The 24,879-nt window shown below is 41.4% G+C and overlaps 2 protein-coding genes across 3 annotated transcripts; both read right to left on the bottom strand.

Moving 5' to 3' along the window:
• Nucleotides 1-61: 61 nt before the first annotated feature.
• On the bottom strand, nucleotides 62-5,294 carry prpf31 (PRP31 pre-mRNA processing factor 31 homolog (yeast)). The gene is made up of 14 exons (XM_026371869.1): nucleotides 5,150-5,294; nucleotides 4,274-4,489; nucleotides 4,134-4,194; nucleotides 3,886-3,969; nucleotides 3,692-3,789; nucleotides 3,093-3,199; nucleotides 2,748-2,917; nucleotides 2,492-2,649; nucleotides 2,304-2,393; nucleotides 1,915-2,042; nucleotides 1,543-1,615; nucleotides 614-742; nucleotides 406-504; nucleotides 62-313 (listed from the first exon to the last, which is right to left on the bottom strand). Exons 2-14 carry the CDS (start codon nucleotides 4,487-4,489, stop codon nucleotides 200-202), a joined length of 1,527 nt encoding a protein of 508 aa, XP_026227654.1. The 5' UTR covers nucleotides 5,150-5,294; the 3' UTR covers nucleotides 62-199.
• A 171-nt stretch (nucleotides 5,295-5,465) lies between these two features.
• On the bottom strand, nucleotides 5,466-24,497 carry si:dkey-40m6.8. 2 transcript variants are annotated; one of them, XM_026371842.1, is made up of 16 exons: nucleotides 24,255-24,497; nucleotides 21,878-22,026; nucleotides 21,350-21,497; nucleotides 20,541-20,614; nucleotides 20,211-20,329; nucleotides 18,852-18,939; nucleotides 17,739-17,887; nucleotides 17,551-17,635; nucleotides 17,299-17,420; nucleotides 16,469-16,618; nucleotides 10,086-16,359; nucleotides 9,831-9,997; nucleotides 9,244-9,377; nucleotides 8,788-9,122; nucleotides 8,617-8,701; nucleotides 5,466-6,858 (listed from the first exon to the last, which is right to left on the bottom strand). In XM_026371842.1, exons 1-16 carry the CDS (start codon nucleotides 24,343-24,345, stop codon nucleotides 6,725-6,727), a joined length of 8,304 nt encoding a protein of 2,767 aa, XP_026227627.1. In that variant the 5' UTR covers nucleotides 24,346-24,497; the 3' UTR covers nucleotides 5,466-6,724. The 2 variants fall into 2 exon arrangements, with proteins under 2 accessions (XP_026227627.1, XP_026227628.1); XM_026371843.1 differs by having other exon boundaries at nucleotides 21,893-22,026.
• Nucleotides 24,498-24,879: the final 382 nt, after the last annotated feature.

The raw sequence follows: 24,879 nt of genomic DNA, 5'->3' as shown, positions 1-24,879 counted from the left end.
ACTTTTGGAAAATAAACACTTAATCAGTTAAGTGGCTAAAACCAACTTCACACAAAATAAGTTAAATGTTCACATATTTTATTAAAACAAAAAGAAAAAAAGTAAAAACAAAATACAGGATGAAACCATGTTGGAAAATATAATCTGCAGTTGACTTCAAATGTCTATGTGCAGGATGTCGGTGTGTGCATGTGTGTATTTACATCTTGGATTCCTTCTTAACTTTGAGGAACTCTGCCATGTTAGAGAAATATTTCTGGTTGGCCTCAGCCACCTTCTTCTCTGCAGCCTGTGGGTTCACGATCTCCAGCCCCTGCAGACGAGAGCAGAACCGTTGTTTGCTAAAATGAACCTGCACAGCGCCCAGAGCATAGTCAACAAAAGAAGTTGTTTACTTCGTTTTACCTGTAGGGGAGTGAATGCTACACTGGAGCTGGTTCCCGAGGAGCGATCTCTGACTGTGGACTTCCCGCCATACGTCATGCTCTGCTTCTGCAACGTCCTCTGTTGTTACACAAAACAGAAATTGTACATTACAAACCAAGAAAAATAACATCACCATTTAACATCATCAATTTTAAATATGGTTGAAATTCAGCATAAATTTGTTTACCTGGAGGGATTTAGAGATTCTGGCCTTGGTGGCCTCATTGACCTGAGCCTGCCTGACGCGCCCACTTCCACTCTTCCCCAGCTGACCCAGACTGAAGCCCAGATCCTCCTGATAAGCATCATCTTCAATCTAGAACACCATGTTAGAAACTATATTAAATGTGCCAAAGAATTAATACAAACAAATGATATTAGTGAAAGATCATTGGAGAAGGGAACAGAAACTGAAGATTTTACAGTAAGCTCGGCTCTGCAGTGTTTCTAAAAGCCATATAAACCTCTGGACATTTATGTCTTTTAGGTGTCAGTGACATGAAAATATAATGAAACTTCCTGTCCTTCACGTGCAGTAAGCAGCTCAGAGACACAGCTGGTCTGAACCTGTTAATGCTAGAACAGCCACATCAGAGACATTTTTGGAACCGAGTTTTTCTGTCACAGACTAAAAAAAGAATACACGGTACATCCTTGTCCTGCAGATAAATTATTCAGAGTCTTGACAAGGGCAAGAGGATTAAAAAAAAAAAAAAGACATTTAACGTTATCTGGCTACACTTGCTTTAGTATGAACAGTTTAAATTACATTTTAGATTGTCTAAAATATTTGAGGAAACTTTGTCTTTAAATGTAAATCGATCAATAGTGAAGCTAATTTTAGCCGCCAGCCAAAAGGAAGTGAAGTGAGTACTGACATCAACCTCATGTAACATCTTTGAAACTCTGGAAACAGGGGAATAACCAGTGTGATCAATCAAGGTTTCTGTATACCTAATATGTACCTTCTGAACTTTGTATGCGCCTTTATGAAAAGCACTATCCTTGTGTATGACTTGAGTAGACAATAGTAAAATATTGGAACATGATCAAAGAAGAAATACAGAGATGAATAGAAATAAAGCTTAAGATGAAGCTGAAACACTATTCACTGACCTCCGCAAAGGTCATCCTGTTGGCATGTTTCCTGATCTCAGTCAGCCCGAGGCGCTCCTTCATCTTTCGATATCTTCAGCAAAAGAGAAAAAAGCTGTATTTTTGGTTATGCTATATAAATATATTTATAGTTGATGGTGGTATTCTAAACTTGGCTCTGCAAGTTATGCAAGCTTCTTGTTATCTCCAACATGCTGCTCTGTCTTTCCTTCTGCGTTGTGTTATACAACGTGTAGCTTTGTTCCTGAAATATATATTTGTCAATTTGAACTGAGTCACCGGTTTCTAATTACTTTATATTTACTTGAAATAAATCAGTTAATTTGTGATTCAAGCATCTCAATTAAATCTAGTAGCTGACGAGTTCTGTACCTCCTTCCCCCTCTCTTCTTCCTCTGTCCGTCCAGCGGGGCTGGCAGTGGTTTGACCTGCTTCACTGGTGGAGGCTCCTGCCATTTATCAAATTTCCTCTCTATCTCTTCTTTTAGATCATAACCAACCTGCATCAAAGGACAAGGTTAATGTTTCAATATGTTTCAATACATGCATATAAACATTTTTTAAATGAACAAGCCTAATGAGTAGTGTGCTTCAATGGATTAAACTAAAGTTCTTACTTTTTTAACTCTTTGATTGGCTTTCTTACCTAGAATACGGTAAATCTTAACATTTCAATTTACATTACCAAACTTCTTACATTAAACTTTTTGAGGTTTACATGATATTGCTTTGTGTGTGATTTATTTTGTAGCCCTCATCACCTTGCCATCTGAACTCTCATGGAAACTGTCTACTCGAGCAGCCAGAGTGCATTTTGCAGCTACCAGACGAGCAGCTTTCCTCCTGAGGTCCTGAAGAGAAAAATGCAGACCAGCTGTTAGCTAACAGAAACACTGCAATGCAGAACTGGAAATTGTTTATTCATGTTTATGTACATATATTTACTAACAGGTGGTAGTGACTGCACAACATCGCAGTGGTAGATGAAACCAGTGTGGGGCAGCAGGGAAGTGCTGCTGAAGCCGGACAGGGTTCTCCTCTGAGCTCCCAGGAGCATCAGATTACAAGCCGGCATCTTTGAGAGATTAGTGAGACCCCCAGCAATACCTGAACAGGAAAGAGAAACCACAAGAAGAATCACAAAGACGATCTACATTTGGACCTCCATGTGAAGCCCTGTAGTGAATAGATCTCTCATCTCTCACCCATGATCTTTGCAGCTGTTGATGCGCCGACTATGATGGACAGATTTGGGGCAATGAACGACATTCGGGATTCTACATATTCATATATCCTGTGTTTAGACTGGTTTAGCTCCAGGGCCATGTCACACGCCTCCTCCAGCTGCTTCAGTTCATCTTCACTTAGCAGTGACCTAATACCACGCAAATACACACACACAACAAAATCAACCAATCACTGTAGATTATGTCATTATCAGGACTATTGATGAGCATCAGTGAGGTCCTCCTCAACTGGGACAGTGATCCAAACTGTCCTGCGGGTGGGAGAAACATCAATAAACCACAACTAAAATACAGCAAACTCACCCCTGTGTAGTGGAAGCTGTGACACTGACAACCATGATGGTGGCGTTGGTGAGAATTTGCTGCAGAGTTTCATTGTTCTTGCATTTCTCCAGATTATTCCCAAGTTCCTTAAGTAAGACACGTGATGTTAAAACCAAGTCATGAAAACAGGGACAAGCAAAGTTGAAATCTTTTAGATTTTTCTATACTGTGAGAAAAAGGATTGAGTTTCATAGCCCTGTCAACACAGAGGATGCAAGTGGCCAAATGACTAAAACATTGTTTGCAACATTTATATTTAAAAATATTAAGATATGTTATTGTATTAGGTCAATGAGGGTTATTTATTTAACAAACCCTTGAAATTTCTCTTGTAATGCAAGTAGCTTTAACATGGAGCCACAAACTCCCTACACTTTGAGTATATAACCTTTTATAGTTATAAACTAGAGCAGAAAGGTTATAACTCATTTGCCTTTTGCAAATGTGTTGATATATTATCATCTTATCATCTATAAAACAAAATATATAATTAATAGTGTAGCAAAAGTAGAAAGTCTGGGCATTTTATTCATATTTTGAAATTGATATTTGATATAATATCTTAATAACTATTTCACCTTGACTGTACGGATGTAATCTAAAGAATCCGGCACCAGAGACTCAAGCTCTGGAAACCTCTTGGAGTATTTGTCCCTGGTAAACTTATGAATGATATCTGAAAACAAAGCAGAAACACAGAAGACAACTCTGGTTATTCAGAGCAGAACAAAATCCTAAAATCCTGTTTACCAAGCAGAAACAGCAAACTTACTGAGTTCATTGTCGATCTCGACAGTTAGGTTATTGGCTGCCACGATCAGTCTATATTCTGGGTCAGCTTCAACTGGGCCTGATACTTAAAGGAAACAAAACACAACACAACAGAATTAGAACGAATGAATTATAATTCCTGATTAACATTAAACTTAAAGTAAATGTAAGAAACAACATCACAATGTAAAACATGTTATAATTCTCAGTAGGAATAAGAAACTAATACTGAAAAATGGTTACACTCACCTTCCGAGTTCTTGCGCTGTTTTCCTATATATCCCGAAATTTTGTCCATGATCTCTGAAAACTGTAAACACATGTCTCGGTTATATAAGAATAATCAGAACAGAAAAACTATTGGAATTGAACTTGTGTAAAGCTGTTACCTGTTTGCTATTGCGAAGTTTAGCAATGGATGTAACACACTCAGCTTTACTGTAGTCCACCTCCATCTCCTCTGGGATGTCTTCCAGCCCTCCTTCTGCCCTGCCCTGTGTTGCCTCTCCATCGCTGTCCCCCTCCTCTCCTTCTGGATACAGCCCATCTTCTCCCTCATCTCCGGCCTCCTCCAGGTCAGCCAGGAGCTCGTCAGCCAGAGACATCTACAATCAGCCACAGAAAGTGTGAGGGGATAGCCATGACTTACTTTTCAGATCAGGTCACATGGTGAATGGGGAAAAACCACCACCACCAGTAAGTGTTCCTGCGAACATCAGGTCATATGCACAGGTTTAACATTTTTAGCAAAATATCTACAGCAATGGCACCTAAACTTTCTGATTACACCCAAAAGGCTTTCTGCTCTGACTTTCAGTAATTATATTTTTTCTTACCGAGTATATTGTATACGCATTATTAATCTGAAATCATCAACCTATAGCTTAAATAATACAATTGTGTACACAGCAAATCACCACATTATCCACAGTCCAAAATATATTTCTACTTAGATACTTAACGATAAATATTACTCAAAAAACAAGCAAAGTAATGGGAATGACTGTTAGCAACAACTTTAACTCAAACATATTCATAGGATTTTGGGGGAAATCAAATGTACTCATGTGTTTTTTGTTTACGTAACGTTGCGTAAAACAGACTACATTTAGGGAATAACCAAAACTAAATAAGTATTTGAGAGAAATGTTTGTCAAATACAGTGGCTGTAACGTTAATGTTAGCTAGCAAGCTAGCGTTAGCATACGTTGGTTGGACGCAGCCGAGTCACGTAACTAAACGCTTTTTAAGTCACACTGACATACCTCGAGGGTTGAAACTCCCCTTGACTAAAAAAAACAAAACAAAAATGTCCTGTGAAGACTTCAACCTCTGCTGTGTGGAGGAAAAACAGCTCGTTGTGTGATGCTTTCCTCGTTAATTCAGAGCTGTTGTTTCGCTCGTCGCAGACTAAATACGTAGAAACCTCCGCGCTGCTTTCTGGGAAATAGAGTCAATACACTGCACAGAGTCGTCATGCAGATAACCTTAGTTATAAATATAGAGAGTTATACAAATAGAAAACAATGCGATTTATTGTTACGAAACAGTTCAATAAGAGGTTCACATTTTGTAGTTTTTATTTCCCCTTGTTTATACATTATCCCTTGAAAGCCATTATTTAAACAATACAGATTTTAAACCAACATTTAAACAGACTAAACAAATAGACTAGTTGGACCTTGACTGCATGATAGACTGTCTTTAGTAGAAAATGGAATAAATTAACAGATACACAAACCAATGGAGTTATTTACTGGTGAAAAGCTTTGATTTTTTTTCATGCTAAGCTACATTAACTGTCATTAAATAAAGTAAAAGAATGACAAGACGGCTAAAAATTCATAAACATTGGAAAATAACTAAACATTACAGGTCATAGTTCCATACAGATGGCATAGATTAACAATTAAAATTATACAAAATATTTTTTAGCAATTAATACGTTTGGGAAAATATTTTGATTTATCTGAAGATCTTAGCGAACATATAACCTAAATGCATTCTGTCCCAAACAAATTATAGCTAAGCTTATATATGTTAATTGCACAAAAGCAAATAAATAAACATATTATAAATAAGATAAATTCATAAATAATAAAAATAAATAAACTTTTGCATGGGAGCTGGCATTACATAAAAAATAAATGAAACAGGATAATAAATAAGTATAATAAATAACTTAAGAAAAAGACCTTTTTAGACCTAAAAGTATAAAGAAACACAGCTTGTTTCATTTTCCGTGCAGTCTAAGAATACATCTAAAAGTAAACAGGTCTAAAATGATATTGTATACACTTGTATTATGATATTTGTACAAATGTAAATGCGTATTCTCAAATATAGGAGTCAAGCAATTTCTGCTGCCTACGAGAACAACTGACTGACTGCAATGAAAAACGTCTTTAATAAACAGAAGACTGGGATCCAAGCCTTTACAGAGACAGATGAATAACTAAAGGAAGTGCATTCCCCAGACGCTGGGGGAATAATATAACAGAATGAAGCAGAAAAAGAGAAGGTAAGCTGGTACACAGCAAGACTCCCACTGCATAGCTGTCAAATCTGTTTCAGATTTTACAAAGCTCCAGGCTCCTCTTCTCATAGCATATGCTGCCTTATCCAAAGACTTCTGTAGCCAGCGGCTATGAATAAACTCTGTAAACAGTGGCAGGAGCAGAGCAGCCCCTGTCTTACAAAGTCCTCGTAAAACCTGGAATGTAACCAGCTCTTAGACTCGGAGTCTCATTCTTTCAGTTGCCTTTTCAATAAAAAAATAACCTCTGGGGGAATGGCTGGTTGTTGGAGTTAATTCACTGTCCAGTCCCAGAAGGGTATCATCACACCAAGTGGGGGTCATCAGCGGGGCTGACAGTGAAGCGCGACGATGTCACTGGATTAGCTCCCACAGGTGACCTTGGTTTGATTGATAAATCCTCTTTCTTTTTTACTTCTTTGCTTTTGATGTTTGGCCCTGATGAAAAGAAAAACAAAGTCAAACAAAGTGCAAACATACAGTTTACTGGACAAGGTGAGGCGAAACCAGTCCAGATTATACCATCATACCATACCGAACCATACCTAATAATATTAATTGTACAAAGTAAGTGACATAGGTAGTGAAGTGTCTGTGCTTTGGAGTCTGGTGGCAGCAGGGATAAAACATCTCTAGATTTTCATGACACACTGTTTAATGTGCTGCTGTTTTACTTTCTGTCTCTATTTCTGTCCTGAGGTTGATTTCCTCCAGTACAAGAAAAACATTCACCTCTCTCCATAGTGTGGGTGTGGTGGTCAGAAACAAATCATCACAAATCTTGGGAGGTCTCAGTTTTTAAGTCATACACTGCCAGGTAAAACCACTTAAAACTACTGTATCTCTTGAATACTCTTCTTTTATTGTGTTTTTAATTTTTTTTGCATTGTCTGCAATATGTGTATAAGTGTTTCTATCTTGTTATCTCAGTGTATTCATTATTCATTAATATAAATTTTATTACTATGAATTCATAGACATGCTAATTTTAAAAGTATCAGCACTGGGACCATTGATAGGACACTGAATGAAACCAGTAGGCACAGTCGGGGGCAACAGTTGCTGTTTGAAGTCACGATTAAAGGGGAACAGTTTTATATATCAAATACATGTTAATTTGTAGAGAACTAGTGCAGTCTTGTATGGCTCTAAAGCCATAAAAGACTCAACACTGAATCCACATTTGAGTCAGTACTAAGCACTACAGACTTTTAAATTTAAAAAGCTAAAGGTGTAGAGCAAGAATGATCTCTCTGTGCTACATAAAACAAATCTTTAGTAGCACCTGAGACTTTTGATTCACCTGCAGAATTCCACTGGAAGAGACAAGAAATGACCAAATGCAGCTATCATATATCATATCATATCATTTTCTGTCTCTTTAAGTCTGGGGGCTCCACACCTAGACCTACTATGTTTATCTATGACAACAAATAAACAATAAGACATTAGTGCTAAACCAAATACAGGGCAGAAAATAAACTAATAATCACCATCTATTAATATGACCAAGCTGAGGAAATGCAAGACAGTGTTCAGTTAAAAATAGGAATGTTTCAAAGGGAAAACAGACCTTGAAGTCTTAACTCTTAAGCACACAAAAGATCATGACAGTATCTAATTTTGGTATTTCTAGATTTCTGTATATGTGGAGCCCAAAGGAACTTCTCAGCCTAAAACCTTTATTATTCTGTGGTGATGAGTGTACAAGACGGAGAGCGGAAGTCAAGAGAGCACACGAAAATGTGTTGGAAAACACAGCTTAGCCTTGCATTGTTGAGCACAGGATTTATGTCCTCGCTCAGTTCCACATGTCACAGTGTCGAGGGGGATAATTATGGAAGATTAATCCTGGCTTCATATTTGTAGAGGAGATGGTTGAACCAGGGTTTTCCATTTTAATGGGAGCGCATGATTTAGAGACACACATTTTATTACGTCATTCTGCAGCTCATGGTGGGAACTGAGTTATATTAAATGTACAGAAACTAGCATATTTCAAAAGATAAAGGAGAACTTTAGCATGCAGGCTGTGACACTGGAGAAGGTAGGAGATCATTTACATTAGTAGCATCATCCTCTGGGGACCACAAATATACATTGTCTGTACATAATATAGAGCTATGCTGTTAGCCTGGTTGACAATATCTTAACCTCATTCTGCATCTCACCTCTGTGAGGTGTTTATGAACTTACCATGCAAATCCAGCTTGGTGCTTTTGACAGATACTGCAGCTGGACTAGTGGGTGCTGAAGTGCTCAACTCATTGGTGGGAGTTTCCTGTTGCAGTGAAACAGAACAGTTATGCCTAATTTTGTAATATCTCACATGATCTGTTAATTCTACAACAGACATCCAAAAAATACCTGATCAAAAAGATAAATGGTGACATCATCAAAAAAGGACACATTTCGTCCTCTGTCCCTCTCTCTGTCCATTGGTTCTTTGGGTGATTTCAGGAGACTCCTCAGTCCGATCCGTTTGTCCACATCGGTTTCTGTAACGACAATCACCCTTCGGGAGCTTTCGTCTTCCTGCTCATCCTCCTCCTCATCGTCAGGGTCGCTTCCTGATGACAGAGCTCTCCGCCTTCCGATACGATTTCCAATGGCACCGTCTCCAAATCCACCTTTACCGGTGGGAGTGAGGGGAAGAGTCAGAGCAAGAGGAGGGAGGGCGAGAGACAGACGAGCTAGTTTTGCTGTGAAAGTCAAAAGGGAAGAAATGTTAAATATGAAGAATACTTTTGCCCAACTAATATAAATTAGTATTTGTGAACCAAACCAAGTTTTCATAAACCAAAACTAGCAACGCAACTGTACCTTTCATTGCCTGGTTTGCAATAGGCTGAGGTGTTATGACCTCAGACTGTTCGATCACAGTGAGCGGCTCAACTTTAGTTTCATCAGACTCAATATGGGGCTGAATGCTGAATACACTTTTCTGCTCCTCTTCGCTGTACACACACAAATCACTTGATTACATGTAGCAAGAAAATATTGTAGGCAATAATCAAACACATATTAAAAACATGAATCAAATAAACTCAATCAAAGGATTGATATATATGTGTTCAATTTCTTCTGCCGTCCTGGAGTCACAAGCGCGTGATGGAATATTATTTGTTGTGGTGACGGAAATTTAAAAAATGACACAACACAAAACACAAATATCTCAAAATCACAGCAATTTTAAATTAAAACTGTCTCCTTGACTAAATATGGAGCACCCAATGTCTCTAGAGAACGTTTTTTGTGCACAGAAATATTGATCTTGTGCATACAAAAAACAGCACTTCACTTTTCAGCACTTAAATGTATCGTTGTTTATTTAAAAACAAAACTAAAAATAAAAAATAAATTCTATATTTTACTGAACATCAGACTTCTGAGTTAAGACTTCTTTATACCTTTCATTCTCTTCTTGTTCTTTCAGTGTGACTTTCACTTCTTCGCTGCTCTCGGTGATTTGTTCCCCCCAGGGCCGGAGCACAACAGTGTCTTTAATAGTCGTCCCCCAAAGCACATTTGTTTTCACATTTTCACTGAGTGAGAACTGCAGCCTCTCCTCACACACCTGATGGAACAAAACAATGCAATAAAGAGGGGGGAATAAACCCATAAAGGTGCTGTAAGGAGTAAAAAATACAAGAAATCTCGCCCACCTGCATCATGAGGCCATTCTTCGTTGTCATCTTCGATAGAGATCCCTGGTCTTTGACGTCAGATGTTTGGCAAGTTGATCTCAGCTTGTCATTCCTCTCCTCACGAGGTGACATTCTGTCTTGGGAATCCACGATCATGGTTTGTGCAGATTCTGCCAACTTACCAGAGTTTTCAGAGATCCTATGATCCTTCAAATCCATCTTGTTCCCTTCTATAGTAGAGGTGCCGCATGTCACCTCACCTGTACCGCTATTGTCAGCATTGCTGCCTTTTTGATCAGGTGTTTTCTTCAAAGACTCCAGGAGCTCCAGGTTCCCCAAGAAAAGGTCTCCTAGAGTGTCCTCCTCATCTCCAGATATGCAGCACAGCTGTTCCAGTTTTTCAAAATCCTCCAGGGGCTCCTCATCCAAATCTTTCCACTCAGAAATCAGTAATTCTGGGAGGTTATTGAGGGGAACTTGGGGTGAGGATGGGGGGTCAGGTGATGTTTTCTGTGACAGATTATCATGTTCATCTTGACTCTCTATGTTGGAGGTGAGGTCACTGTCATCATGCAGTGTTATATGTACAGTGGGTATGCTCAGATTAGCTGAGATCCCTTTATTGTGAGTTGTAGCAGGCAGCAATTCTTGCAGAAGTGGCTCTAAAACATCTGTGTCATGAGTTGGGGATATATACGGTTCTGTCTCAGTGCTAGCATTAAAGTCGTCTAGATTAATGTGACTAATAAACTCCTCTGCCTCTATAACAGATGGTGGCGGACTTGGAAAAGAGTCATCTAAACTCTCCAGTTTATCATCTTGCACATCAAGGTCTATGCTTGGTGGGGGACTTGGAAAATCTACTGAGCTAAAATTGTCCTGCACCTGTGCATATGACTCATCTATATCCTCCTGTACATCAAGTTCACGGGGGCAACATGGATTTGATTGAACAGGCGTGTCTCTGTAATTCTCCTCCTCGTTCATAATACTTATGCTTTCTTCTATGTATTGCCTAGAAAGCCATGGTTTCATTTCAGCCCCTGAATCTATGCCTGACTCAACATTTTCCAGGTCTGAAAAGTTCTCAAGAGGAGCTTCGATGATGCAAATAGATTTATTTGGGCTTTTATTCTCTAGAGTGGGACTAAAGTTCTCAAAATCAGAGCCTGCTTCTGTGCCAGCATGTTCAGCTGATGTCTGCTCCTCCTTATGGATCTTGCAGAGGTGATCCTGAGGCCATCTGTTAAAATTTTGATTCTCTTCTGTCTCTGTGGAGCTTAGCTGAAGTACCCTGTCCCTGACTGTCTCTGTGCACGATGAAATCTGCCTCTCCCCTTGCTCCAAGGATTCTTGCTTTGGGGTTTCTATATTCTCTATTTTAATGCCTGAGATTTCGTTTTCTTGCTTAAAACTGTAAATTTCTCCCAGATTCTCAATGTTTTCCTCCTGCTGTATGTCTATTACTTGTGCTGCCTGGTCGCTATCACCATCTCTAGAGTCCCATTTTTCCTTCACACTGAGATTACCACTAAGTCCTTGAGTTTCATCGTTCCAGGTTTCTTCACAGCCCTCCAGAACAGCAGGGTGGGGTTCACTTCCTGCAAGTTCATCATTTTCTTCAGTTTCCCAAAACTCTTGACCCACTACAAGACGCTCCCTCACCTCCCATGCCTTATTATTGTAGCCAGAGAAGAATTCTGATCTTAGGTCCACATCTTGGCATCTCTTCTCTGGAGAAGCCCACTGGTCATTTTCATCAGGCCATAAGCACAAGTTTCTTGATTGTGAAAAACGATGGCAGTCAAACTCTCCTCTAACCACACCAGATCCTTGTTTTTCTTCATCCTCCTCCAGAGCACTCCACAACTCTTTGGTCTTCACATCCAGTCCCTCGCAGGAGTCTTTATCCAAATTGTTAGCAGAGTTTATTCCTCTTGCTGCTCCTCTCAGAGGCGATTTTTCCTTCATGGCATTACTCAGCTCTGCAGCGGCCAGCTGTTTCTCTGTCTCCGTTGTGACTGCCTTGTCCTCGCTGCAGTCCTCACAGCGAAGGTTTCTCAGGCCCAGCTCGTTGCGATCAAGACCAGGACTCTTTTCATGCCTCCCAGGTTGTTCAACACCAACCTCTTCCCAAGAAGGACACATCTGTCCAATCACTTTATCAGCGACAGACTTCCTGTCATCACTTGGCTCGACTACCGATGGCGCTTCATCTGTAAGTGTGGCATCACTAGATTGAATGCCATACAATTTAGATAATCTGCACTCACTGTCATCCACTTGGGTTTCCACAGTGTCATTTACACATTCGAGGGAATTCAGTGCAGAGAGATCGATATCTGTTTCTGTAACACTTGGTCGGAACATACAATCCTTTGACTGACTGCCAGATACAGTCTCGATCAAAATATCTGTCTCGGCGAGGTTCTTGGAATGAAGAATTAAGTTGTTCTCTGCAGAGTCCTTGTATTTGCAATCTGTTATCTGAGAGATGATGCCATCTGTGTAGTGGTTGTCTATTGGATACCCACCGCTGTGTGGGAACCCTTTCAGTGGCTCCTCATCTAATTGTGAGAACAACTTATCAATTAAGTCAATGCAGTCTTTGGCCTGCGGATCATCGCACAGCAGTGGGGACTTTTTGATTTCATTGTGGAAAATGCCAGAATCATCTCTCTGTGTTGACTCCAGCTCTTTGTATGGAATATGTTTGTCATTTTCAGGAGCATTTTGATATGATATAACAAGTGTCTCTTCTTCAGTGTCACCTTTCTTTTCTAACATCTGAATACTATTTCTTAAAGGGCTCTTTTCTCCTATCTCTCCCTCCTCTTCAGTTCTTTCCTCGATCCCTGTCAATATTCCCCTTTCCACTCCTCGACTGCTGCTTGGCCTGCTGGAGGCAATTAGCCCATCACTGTTCCTCCTGTTCATCCCATCTCCTTCCCAGTCACTGTCTGAGAAATAGGCAGAGTCTCGATGCGGTGTTTCATTTCCCAGAGCCCGCCAGCCACTGCTTCCCAGTCCTCCTCCTCCCCCCGCCCATGAGTCGCTAGGTGTAAGGCAGTCGGCTGAGCTGGAAGTCATCGGTGACAGGACTGAGTCGGTTGGTGTGACGAGTGAGATGTCAGAGGACGGGTCCCAGTCCGGAGTGGTTGGAGTGGCGGCAGGAGTGGCTGTTTTATCAGCAGCTTGACTGTGTTTCACCTCTGCAAAACCTTTACCATCATTTTGGGGATCAACATTTTTAGAGTTAAAAAAATCAGGTGCTGTTATGATTTCAGAGTCAGTGTGGTTATTTTCTTTCTCAGGATCATATGACCTGGTCTCACTCTTCCCACATGTTTGATCCTGACTCTCTGGACTAATGGGCTGTAGGTCTTCTATCGCTATCTCACCATTCCCAATAACAGCAGCCTTTTGAGAATCTGTTTCATTTGTACAGGGCGATGTGTTTTCACGTTGTATCACAGTGTTAGACTCTTTAACACTCTCAGTGAATTCAATGGGAGATACATCTGAGAGAGCTGTTGCCTCCACTCTAGCAGGTAAGGCAGGACCATCTGCACACTCCTCCTCTTCTTTCTGACATGCAAGTGTTTTGTTGTGTAATAAACCATTTTTAGGCATTATTTCTGAAAACACAAACTCTCCAGATTGGCAGTGGTCAGCATTTTTTCCTTGGTTGTCCAGTGTAAAAGCTTGTGCGTTTGGTCCTATGTGAAGAACTGGGATCTCAGGTCTCACTGAAACCTTTATCTCACTCTTTTTAGCACGCTTGGTCACTTGGGCATAGATGGCCTCAGTTTGTGCATCATCTTTTCCTTTATTGGATGCTCGTATGGAGCTCTCTGACTGAAATCTGATGGTCTGAGCAGAGTTCGGGTCAATGCAAATGGACTCATATTCAGGTGATAGTGGAGTTGGGGAGTAAGCTGACTCTGCTTCTTTCTGGGTTGCTGCAACATTTTGTCTTGATATGATTTCAGTCAGAAAGGTCTCTGCTGACTGTATCTCCTTCAGGAACTCTTCCCTGGTCATTTCAGTTCTCCGTGAGTCCTTCTCAACCTGCTGTAGATCAGAATCCTGCTTTCCGATGGTGATCTCAGAGAGGAGGGACCGAGATCTCCGCATTCCCTTTGAGTAAGCCTCCTCAGCCTCAGTGTATGATGGAAGGCCTGGAGCACAAACGTAGGGTCGCAATCTAGACCCAGCAGGATAGAGGTATTTTACTGGGTCACTTTCTGATCCTCCCTCCACATTTGTGTCTATCCTTCCTGTGTCGATCTCTGTGAGAAAAAGATCCTTTGGGCATGATTCTTTAGTGTCGGAATTGTCCTCTTCAGCTCCTGTCCTATTGATATGTTTCTCTGGTCCCCATGACTGTCCGGTTGAACCCAGCTCTGTAATCAGTGACTGGGAGCGGCGCATTCCTCTGTTTGGCAGCACGATGTTCCCCCATCTCTCTCCATCGCTTTTCTCCTCTTTCTGTCCCTCCCATGAGGTCTCTGACTTGGACTCACTAGACTCTGTTACAGTTGATATCTCTGTCAGAAACAGATGCATGGGGGATTTTTTGGCTGCAGCCACATGTTCTGCCTGAAGTTCAGCATCTTCCTTCCATATGGCAGGCAGGATGGTGTCAAGGCGTGACTGAGTCCTTTTCATTCCCCTGGAGAAGAGCTCTACAGTAACTGGGTCTGCATCTTCAGATAGGCTGGAGTGAGTGATAGTAATCCCACTGCTGGGCCTCTCAGGGGACATGAAGGGAGAATCGTCCTCATCTGAGTAGGTGGGACTGGATGATGACTGCCTGTCAATCTGCGGGTTTGTGGGCTGAGAGCGGGGTAAATTGCGATAAATAGGACGTAAAGGGTTTTCTCTGCGAACAGGGGAGTCAAAGATTTTTGCACGTGGATGAGAAGTCTCCTTGGAGTTGTGCAATGATGCTGCATGTCTAGTACCACCCTCTCTGTTAGACAAGTCACAGGATAGTGGGTCTCTATGGGATCTTTGCGTCTGCGGCCTACTGTATCTCGAATAAGTGTCAGCTGTGTTGTAGCTGGGACAGCTTCTTTGTGGTTTGGAGTGTGGAGGAAGAGGTGGAGGACACATTTGAGGAGGTTGAGGGTAAATTGGATGGCTCGATGGGGGAAGGGAAGGCGAGAGGGACGGGGATGGGGGTAGAGTCTGTCTAGAGCGATGGAGCCCCAGATGATCAAAGGTAGAGGGTGGGCAGCTGCTCATGTGATGTGGGTCTGTCTCGATTTTTCCACTGATGGTGTAGTGAGGCAATCCTCTATATCCGAGCGGAGGGGCAGGAAGGGGGCGCGAGTGTAGTTGGTTGGCTGATGACATGGACATAGAGCGAGGCTTAGGAGGAAGGACCGGGGCTTGAGAACTTGTGAAGGATTTTCTATCTGGCTCACCGCTCTTTTTCTTCTCCTCGTCATCATCATCGCCTAAATCGACCACCGAGAAGTCAGTCACTCTGCTCGAAGTGTCTCTGAACTCTGCCACACCTGTGTTGGGCACCTGGAGCTGAACCTCACTGGATCTGACAGTCTGGAGGCTCTTTCCACACTTGTCAGAGGAACAATAAGGGACCCGCTCTTTTCCAAGCATCCCACTACGAATCTCCACCAGCTCCATGTCCCCAGGGCAAATCGAGTCTGAATGGAAAGAGGACTGTGTCTTTCCTTTAAAAGTTGGCGACTTATCCTGTGGAGTGTGCTCCTCTAATCTGATGTAGTACTCACTGGCAAGGGAGGGACTGCGGGCGCTAATAACTGGGACCACAGTGGGAGTGTCCAAAGACTGTCTGTGGTTATTATTCACAGTTGGGATTGGCTGAGGAGGAGGAAGAGGTTTATATCCTCGTCTGGCATGAGCCTTCTCCCAGAAATACTCAAAGTTCAAGCCTTTACTAGTTTCAGTGACTGTCAAGATGTCATCCAGTTCAGACGAGGATGGGGTGATACAGTTCCCCACGGGGTCCAGCAGGGGGTAGGAGTTATCTCTGTCTTTTCTGGCGTACTCTCTCTCTCTTTGCCGTTCATTTGCTGCAGTCTGAAAGGCAGGTGGGCGAAGTAAGTCCCAGCGTCTTTCAAATGACTCCTCACTCTCCCCTCTGCCATGCTCATACTCCTCGTCCTCTTCATCTTCTTCCCTGACACTCCCCCTCGCCATTCCTCGCTCAGCGGCCAAGAGGGAGGAGAGGAGAAGGAATATCTCAGCTACAGAAGGACGTTGAGACGGAGGTAGCCAGCAGGACTGCATGATTTCGTACCTGGAGAAACAAAAACAAATGTAAATTTAGAGAGACACAATCAGGACATCATGATTTTCCCTTAAGAAAATCATAATTTCTGCAGAATGTTCTTTGTATAAGTACCCACCAGTAGTCTGCATGGGAGAGTTTGAGTCTGGGCTGGGCCAGTGTGATCTGTCTCTCTCTAATGACGAAGGTCAGCACCTCTTCATCACTCAGGTGTCTGTGGGGCTGAGAGCCAAACTCAAACAGCTCCCATATCACCACCCCCAAAGACCTGGGAGAAAAGAAGATGAGACAGTGAGAGACCTTTATACAGAGCTCTGACTTCCAAGCAGACAAGACAAAGAAACATAATAAGCATAAAGAAAGACAAGATATTCTGTTATTAGAGCTGTGTCGTTATATAATCTGAACAAAAACATGTTTGAAAAAAGAATAAATCTTAAATTTTAATCCATCATTCCTTCTGTGAGAGCAAACAGTCCTCTTGCTCAACTCCAGTGGTTTGTTCCCATAATGTTTAAATGTTTGTTCTTCCAATTAAACACAATAAAATTAAGTTTGTAATATCATAGCTTGAGGGTTTAGTCCAGGTTGGGCTGTGTTTTGTTCATCACTCGCTCTGGTATCACTGGACAAGCCTTTAGCACCAAGTCTGCTGAAAAACCGATGGACTATCAGACTTATTTCACACTGTACACCGACAGTTTCAGTACTTCCAGTTTACAGGGCACTTCATCGTTGAAATTAGTTAAGATCACCGGCTTTAAGAAATGAATGCTCTACACCAAGATATCTACAATCAGCCTAAGCATTGCTGGTCTTTAACTTATCTTAGATAAGCGGTCTGAGGCTGGTTTAATAAGAATAGTAATAATAATGATGTGATGATACCAGTGGAAATTAAAATAACATTCATGCCGATATTTCTTCTGTGACAGTTTTAAAACTCACCACACGTTGCTGGTCTTGGTTTGGTCAGTAACAATGAGAGATCCTCTGTACTCCTCCAAGAGCTCAGGAGCGATCCAGCGTAGAGGAATCCATAGCTTGTCTGGAGTTAGATAATAGTCCTCCTGCACAAAAACGTCCAAGTATGAATCATTTGTATTCTGTACTAAATGTAATAATAGTTTATTACAGACATAAATATAATGACAAAACAGTTTATGGTTAATAAAAAATCACAAGCATACATCCATGTACCTTATAATGGTTGTGAGAAAGGCCATAGTCACCTATCCTAACAGTGAGGTCTGAGGTCAACAGGCAGTTTCTTAAAGCCAGATCACTGCAGAGAAGATGACACAACCTCTTAAAGTCAGCCACATCAACAGACGTACAACCTCATTCTTGTAATGATGATAATTAATAAAGCTGAATTCATGACCAACCTGTGGATGTAGTTGTTTTCATGGAGATGCAGCAGGCCTGACGTGATCTCAAAGGCCATTCTCTGGAGAGTCAACAAATCCCGGGTTGGCAGGTCTGGAGTCATCCCATCAGACTTGCGCTGGGCTCGGAGATACCTTTTCAGGTCACCCTGGTTGTACATTGCAGCAATAATGCAAGAACTGAAATCTGTGTGGCCTTGAGCAGGAGATTAATTAATGACAGTTTGGCAGTACGTGCACATGCCCTTCTTCCAAAACAGAGGCTGCACACCTGCACAAATACCGTATAGGCAAAAAGGATATTTGAGACTTCTGCATAAATACATCCCTTTTTACGTGTTTTCCATCACAGAGCCTCAAAAGCAGCAGGGGAATTGATAATGAGCTTGCAGCCTTTGTATTACTTATTTGTGCTTCAGGAAGGGCAAGGAAATAATATGAGGACTATATAAAAGGATGAAAAATATCTGCAAGCAAAGGACAATAGGAGACTTTATCACAGAGGGTAATGGAAGTCTATGAGGACTCCAGTGTTGTTTGGCTTCTGTTGCTTTGTTGCTGCAATTGATCAGCTTGTGTCTTTGTTTGGCCTGAGAGTCTACTCATGTGGTTTTCTTAATCAGTCAGTGATTAAGCCAACTCAGAGAAAGAAAACAGACCGATTGTGAAGATGCAAAAGAGATTTTAGTGACAGTGAGACCTATATAGTCCTAATAATTTGTCATTTCTGTAGCAAATAATATGCAGAGCTACTAACAATAAAAACATTACAAGCAGAGGGCATATAGAGAAATATTCTCACAAACAATCATATAGAATAATTACAAAAATAATAAAAATACGTAGTGTGATGCACCTAAAGCATCATTTAAAAACAAAGTTAAGAAGGTTGCAGTATCACAGCTTGAGTGTTCTGATGGCAAATCATATGTTCACAACATGCAAAAACAAAACTGCAAAATGACACAGCTGAAACATTGTTTAGTTTAACCCTTATGTTTTTTTCTAATCAAATAAGGTTGCAGATTTAAGTCAAAACTTTTATAAGGCGCATATATTGTTTTTTTATGTTCACTTTTACTTTGTCCTATTTTAAAATGTCTGATTTCTTACCAGTTGACAGAACTCCATGACCAGGAGGAACGGGATGCTCTCACTGCACTGTCCTAAACACTGAAGGATGTTGGGATGTTTTAGGCTCCTAATGGAAGACAAGAGAAACCAGAGGTAGATGAACAGACAGATAGACTGAGTTGGCAGCATCACACAGACAAAAGCAGAGAGAGTGATAGAGCAAAAGAAGAAGCTCTTGTGTGAGACACTGCAGCAAAGCAAAACCAAATTAAGTGTAAATGAACATCAAAAAAAGGAGATAAAACATACTAGTGTACTGTTTGCTACAGACATACATCAGGGCACGAGACGTGAGATGATGACTGGACAAGAGGAATGTTTGTACCTTCATCTGGATACATATGTTTGTGTTTGTGAATAAGTGTATTTGTCGCACTGAAGACATTTTGGCTGGACCTCATAACGTCAAAGGGCTGTTTGAAGGTTAAGACTTGGTTTTTACCGTTAATGGTAGAACTAGATTAAATTAGGCATTTAACTGTGATGGATGTGATTAAAGTAAGAGACTAGGAAAAGCACTATTTCAGTGTGTGTCCTGACATCTATAGAAAGACACGACTGTGTGTGGGTGTCTATTTGTGCAGGGATGGTGCTGGTTGTTGAGGGTTTTGCCCAGAGATAGGAACAGAGCAAAAGAACAGAAAGACCTGTCCTTGGATGCTTCCTGTGTGTGTGTGTGTGTGTGTGTGTGTATGAAATCCACTACATAGGCTGGTTCAGTACTGATTGTCAAGAAGAGGTTATTTACTATGTACCTACAGGAGCATCAAAACACGAACAAAATCTTTTATGTAGTTAGTCTCATGTCCAGACAACAAACAGATCTTATGTAATTCAAACACGATTGTTTGCACCTTTTAATTTGTAGCATGCTAATTTTCTCTATTTAGTTTACTATGGGATTTTTACAAATGGCTTGACTGAATTGACTACATGATTATGTAGTTGGACACATGTATAAAACTGTTTATTGATGAATAGTATTGGTTTTGGAAAGATTTATTTTATGAAATCACAGCTTTTGTGTATTAGGTTTGATTATTTGCTGCAACACCAGAAGATACAGTTGTATATGTGTGACATATGTGAAATATGTAAACACTTGCATTTGTATACAACTACATGTTAGTATTTTATCAGCCATTTATGAAATCCTTTTATATTGCTAATAAATGCTAAATATGGGAACTGTCAGGGTTACCTATGTGGCTAATGTTTGCTACGTCGACTCACTAACTGAATTCCATAATTGTCACTTCTGTGTAGAGTGGTTGCTGATGAGCAAAAGTTAAATAGTCTCACTTAAAGCCCCAACATGGCTGCCCAAATTTCTCCCACCTGTATGGCTCAGATTCAGCCAAGAACTTCCTCTGCTCCAGGGGGCTGGCACTGATACGCAGCTCCTTCACTACAGCCTGAGAGGAGCTGCAATCACACAGCACTTCAGCCAGGATCACCTAGGAGAGATCGATGAACAATCAAATGGAAGAGTGCCCAGGAGAAGGAGTAAAACAACTAGAGAGAGTACTTGTGATGAGGTCAGAAGCAAATTTTAAATATGTCAGAGCAGAAATGCAAAAAAAGCAAATCTCCTATCCTCTCATTGTTCACATGTTACACGTAAACACAAAGAGCATGATATCTGGAAGTGAGAGGTGATTGTCTTACCTTTCCAAACCAGCCGTTTCCTATCTCCTGAAGGTAGTTTAACGTGTGCCTTTTGAAGCAATGAGACTTTGAATCTGCAAAGAAAAAGAGAAATAAAGATCAGGGTCACATTGACGCCAGCGTGTGATGTTCTATTATTTCTATAATGGCATGTTCAATTATGATCTGATTTGTTACAAGAGGAGCAGAAATGTACTTTAAAAACACAAATAATTGAGAAAAATCAGGGTTCAGGAAAAGCACTGCACTGAAACACTGAAATACAAGTTGGTAAACATACAGTATTGTGTATGTATACTATGACACCAACAACAAATATTGATATATACACAGTAACACCAGTCCTGAGATTAAAATCAACTATATGTTTACAAAAGTGTGCTGATATTGTAACTAATGATTGATGTTATCAGTTAATTATTTTACATGTCTATTAAATGTCAGAAACATGTTGTTTTCCTGAATTAATTTTCTGTCAATTGACTAATTCTGTAATTCACTAAATGTTGTAGCTCTAGCTGATACCATCTCAAGACAAATATCATACTCTGTCGCTGTCTAAATGTCCAGCACAGCCTGCTCTAACAAAGCAATGAAGCAGAATATTCTCAGACCATAGTTTCCGCTTCACTGAAGTTGAGATGGGGGAGTGGGGTCCCAGTTTGAGACCTTTAATGGATACACATCAGTGATTCAGGCAACAGACCCAGAGGGAGTTTACAGCAGGACAGGACCAGCTCTAATTTGAGCTTCAACCCTTTAAAACATAGCTTCAGCCAGAGAGCTGCAGAGCTGCTTCAGGTTGTTACCTGCTCCATCCTGCAGGGCGGGGCAGCTCGGCCTGTCTCTGACTGGTAAGGTGTAGACCTCAGGGAGGGAGGGACATGATGACAGGCTGTCCTCCTGGATAGGACTGGAGCCTCCAGAGCACTCCTCCCCATCTGCATTGTCAAACTCCTGGTTCAGCAACAACAACACAGACTTATTACAATACAGGTATAAATAAAAATAAAAACATACACACTACTCTTCACTTAATAATATGATTAAATGTTGCAACAAGTCAGACAATGAGAAAGCAGCTGCTCTGAACTACTGTCTGCAGCGAAACAACGGCACAGACAGGTCAAAAGACGGAGGCTTAGTCAAGATTAGACTGAGAGACGACTATTGACCATTTCTACTTCATTAAGCTGGAATTATTGACTCCAGTTTCTATTTCCATACCTAATCCTCCAGCAACTGATCAAGTCAAGCTCATATAAAAACAATACAGGCATGCACAAAAGGTGTGACAAAACAAGCAAAGAGCAGAAAGAGGTGAATAAATCTCTTACATGTTGAAGACTTACATTGAATCCCACTCCTCCTCTCTTACAGCACAGGCAGGTGAGGAGCAGCAGAACAAAAGAGACGAGTCCCGAGCAGGAGATGAGGATGACAACGTAGGGTGGAGGAGAGAGGGATGCAGCCCTGGTCTGAGAAACTGAGAGAAATACAAAAAGGAAATCATTTAATGCAGAATTTCAACATATTAGGGTTTGTTTCTGGGAGACAGTGGTAGATTTGAGGTGAGGTGAGAAGGAATAAAGAGACTTCACTGAATCAGAAAGGTGTAAAATCTTGTTACATAGGTGTTTGTTTAGAGGGAAACCATTGGAGTGTTTTCTTAGCAGCAGGTTTGGGACACAGTGGAGAACCCCAATGGACAGCTTGCATCAGGGATTTGGGGGGAAAAAAGCAGGAACAGAAATTACGTTCAAGATCAAAAACATTGTTGGAATCAGTAAAAGAAAATAGACTGGAAATTGGAGTGGAGTTTGAAAAAAGCACGGGGAATGGGGGAAAATTTCAGAAATAACATTCCACTCAGGAAACACAGTTAAGAAGCAGGGGAGGGGTTGGCTGGAGTTGTCATTTAGGTAAGAAAGGAGCACTAATCAGGAAGGGATTGGAAAAGAATTACTCAAATCAGGAAGGTTTACTACTCAGGTGAAAGAGGGAAGGATTGGGACATTTGATATTTGTACCTCAATGTAGTCGATTTTGGGAAGTGAACCATCTGTAGAAAAGAAAAGGGGCAGGGCAGGGTGGTTAAATTACCCTTCACGTTTTATCTACAGGATTCATTTATAGCCTGAATGTAAAGCCAAAACCTGTCACACACTTTATCATTTAACACACATGACAGAAGGGCTGAACCATGACACCTTGAGACAGTCAGAGGGCGTCCAACACATGCTAAACATAAATGACTTACACATGAAACCTAAACCTTAAGGCTTAAAACTGATATTTTAGGCTGTGAGAATTACATCAGCAACTGCTTTTATGGTAATTTCACATATTGTAACTCTACACACACTTTAAATACTAAAACACAACAATAGAAAATCACTTAGGGATAATAACAATAATGATCTCATGGCTTTATGTGGTAAACATAACATGATGAAGTCTGTGCAGTACGAAAGTATCTGAGCGTCATGCCCTGTGTCCCTCATACAAATCCAAAAATAGGCTTCATTTGTTCACAAGGTCATGATATTGTAAACACCGCATACATGAATTTCAAATTATATTTAATAATTTACCAGCCTGAAAAAAATAGTAAAAAAAAAAACAAAAAACAGCAACATTTCACTACAATATAAGACGTATATAGATGTGGTTGTGTGTTTGTCTTCAATGAATGCTTTTAACATATCTGTCTCTTGTTGTCTTGTAACAAAAAGTTGCCACACAGACAGACTGGGCTTCACTTGTTTCACACAGGCTGCCTGAGCAAAGGTACAAACATGTGCTCAGAATATAAAGTCACCTTTGTACCGAAGTGTAGGCTTGTAGGAGGTTTTAAAGAGTGGTCACTGAGTTGCATTAAATTATAGACACTGAGACCTTAATGAGTCTGAGACCAAGACAAAAGACAATAACAGCTAATTGTTGAGCGCAGCACCTACAAAACAGGGGCTGGACATGACATCTAAATGAACCTATCATTCACCTAAACATACCTAAGTCGCTCCAATCATGATGCCCAATTCCTGTGCAGTCCATTTCTTTCATCTTTCCCTAGACAGATATCCAGACAGACACTGCATATAAATAGGAACCTAACACAGGGCCTTCTCTACCAGCCCCGGTGCCAACAGCTCTTATCAAAACAATACACCACCATACAATGACTGCACACATTACACAAACACAACACTCTGCCAGATCTGGGGGGTGGGGGGGGGGGGGGAAGATGGCATATTCAGATTGAGAAAAATAAAGATGCCAGCTGTGGCTAATAGGTTAAATAATCTCCAGTGCCAGTCGGGGGCTATTTATAGCTGAAATACTTCGAGCTGACCGACGATTTTAGCCTGCTATTCATGCAGTAGATGTGCTTTTTAAATGCCATCGATGTGAGGCCCGAGATCGAAACATCCCTCTTATATTTTCCTCACTGCATGGAAACATGGTACCCAGCCCCATCACCCAATCAGCCTCGCTCCTGTTTTGATTAAGTCAGCCACCTACTGCAATGATCCTTCGCATTATGTCTCAGTCATATTGGCTGATAATAGCCTACAGTATCACTCCAGTGTAGAGAGGCCTTTTCATAACTGACTAACCCCCTCCTCTCTTCTCCTTTCTCCAGCATCACTGACAGGTTTGCACCCCCCACCCCCCCCCCCCCACCTCCTCTTCTCCTCCGAGTGCGCTCACCTTCCCTCTGCGGGGCTCCGAGGGCTCTCTCCGGGCTGAAGTACGACATGATCCCCGCCAGCGCTACCATCACCCAGCAGTGTGGCCGCATCGTCGCCGCGTCCGGAGCAACAACAACACCATCCGAGCGACGCTGCCGACTGTCGGTATCGCTGTCCTCCTCGCTAAGGTCCCCCCGCCACGGTCTGTACCGTCTCCGGGCACACGCTGTCTCCGTCTCCCCCCTCCGCTTTTCTCCTAATAATAAAGAGCGTCTCCCTGCCTTCCTTGTTGTGCTCTCCCCCCTCCTCCCTCGTCTTCTCCCCCCGCTCTAATCCGCAATTAAACACGGTGTGAGAGACGCTCTATTGTGCATCCTCAGTCCATCACTGCCTCCGTCTGTGAGGGCACCTCTGAAAACAACCGTCCGCTATTTCCACTGATATCTTATTATTTTTTTCTCCCCTTATCCCTCAGTGTTGTCTGTGTTTCTCTCCTCCGCCAGCCTACGTCAGACACACACGGTGCGCATTGTCATGGTCCAGCTTCATCATCATAACGCTAACCACAAAATAAATAAAAAAAAAAATCTGTGTGATAATATTCCCACAGGGAGCTAATGGTCTGTGTGGGTCTCAGCAGTGGG

Source organism: Anabas testudineus, chromosome 16, assembly GCF_900324465.2.
Source record: "Anabas testudineus chromosome 16, fAnaTes1.2, whole genome shotgun sequence".
NCBI classification, from domain to species: Eukaryota; Metazoa; Chordata; class Actinopteri; order Anabantiformes; family Anabantidae; genus Anabas; species Anabas testudineus.
This window is presented reverse-complemented; position numbering and strand designations above follow the sequence as displayed.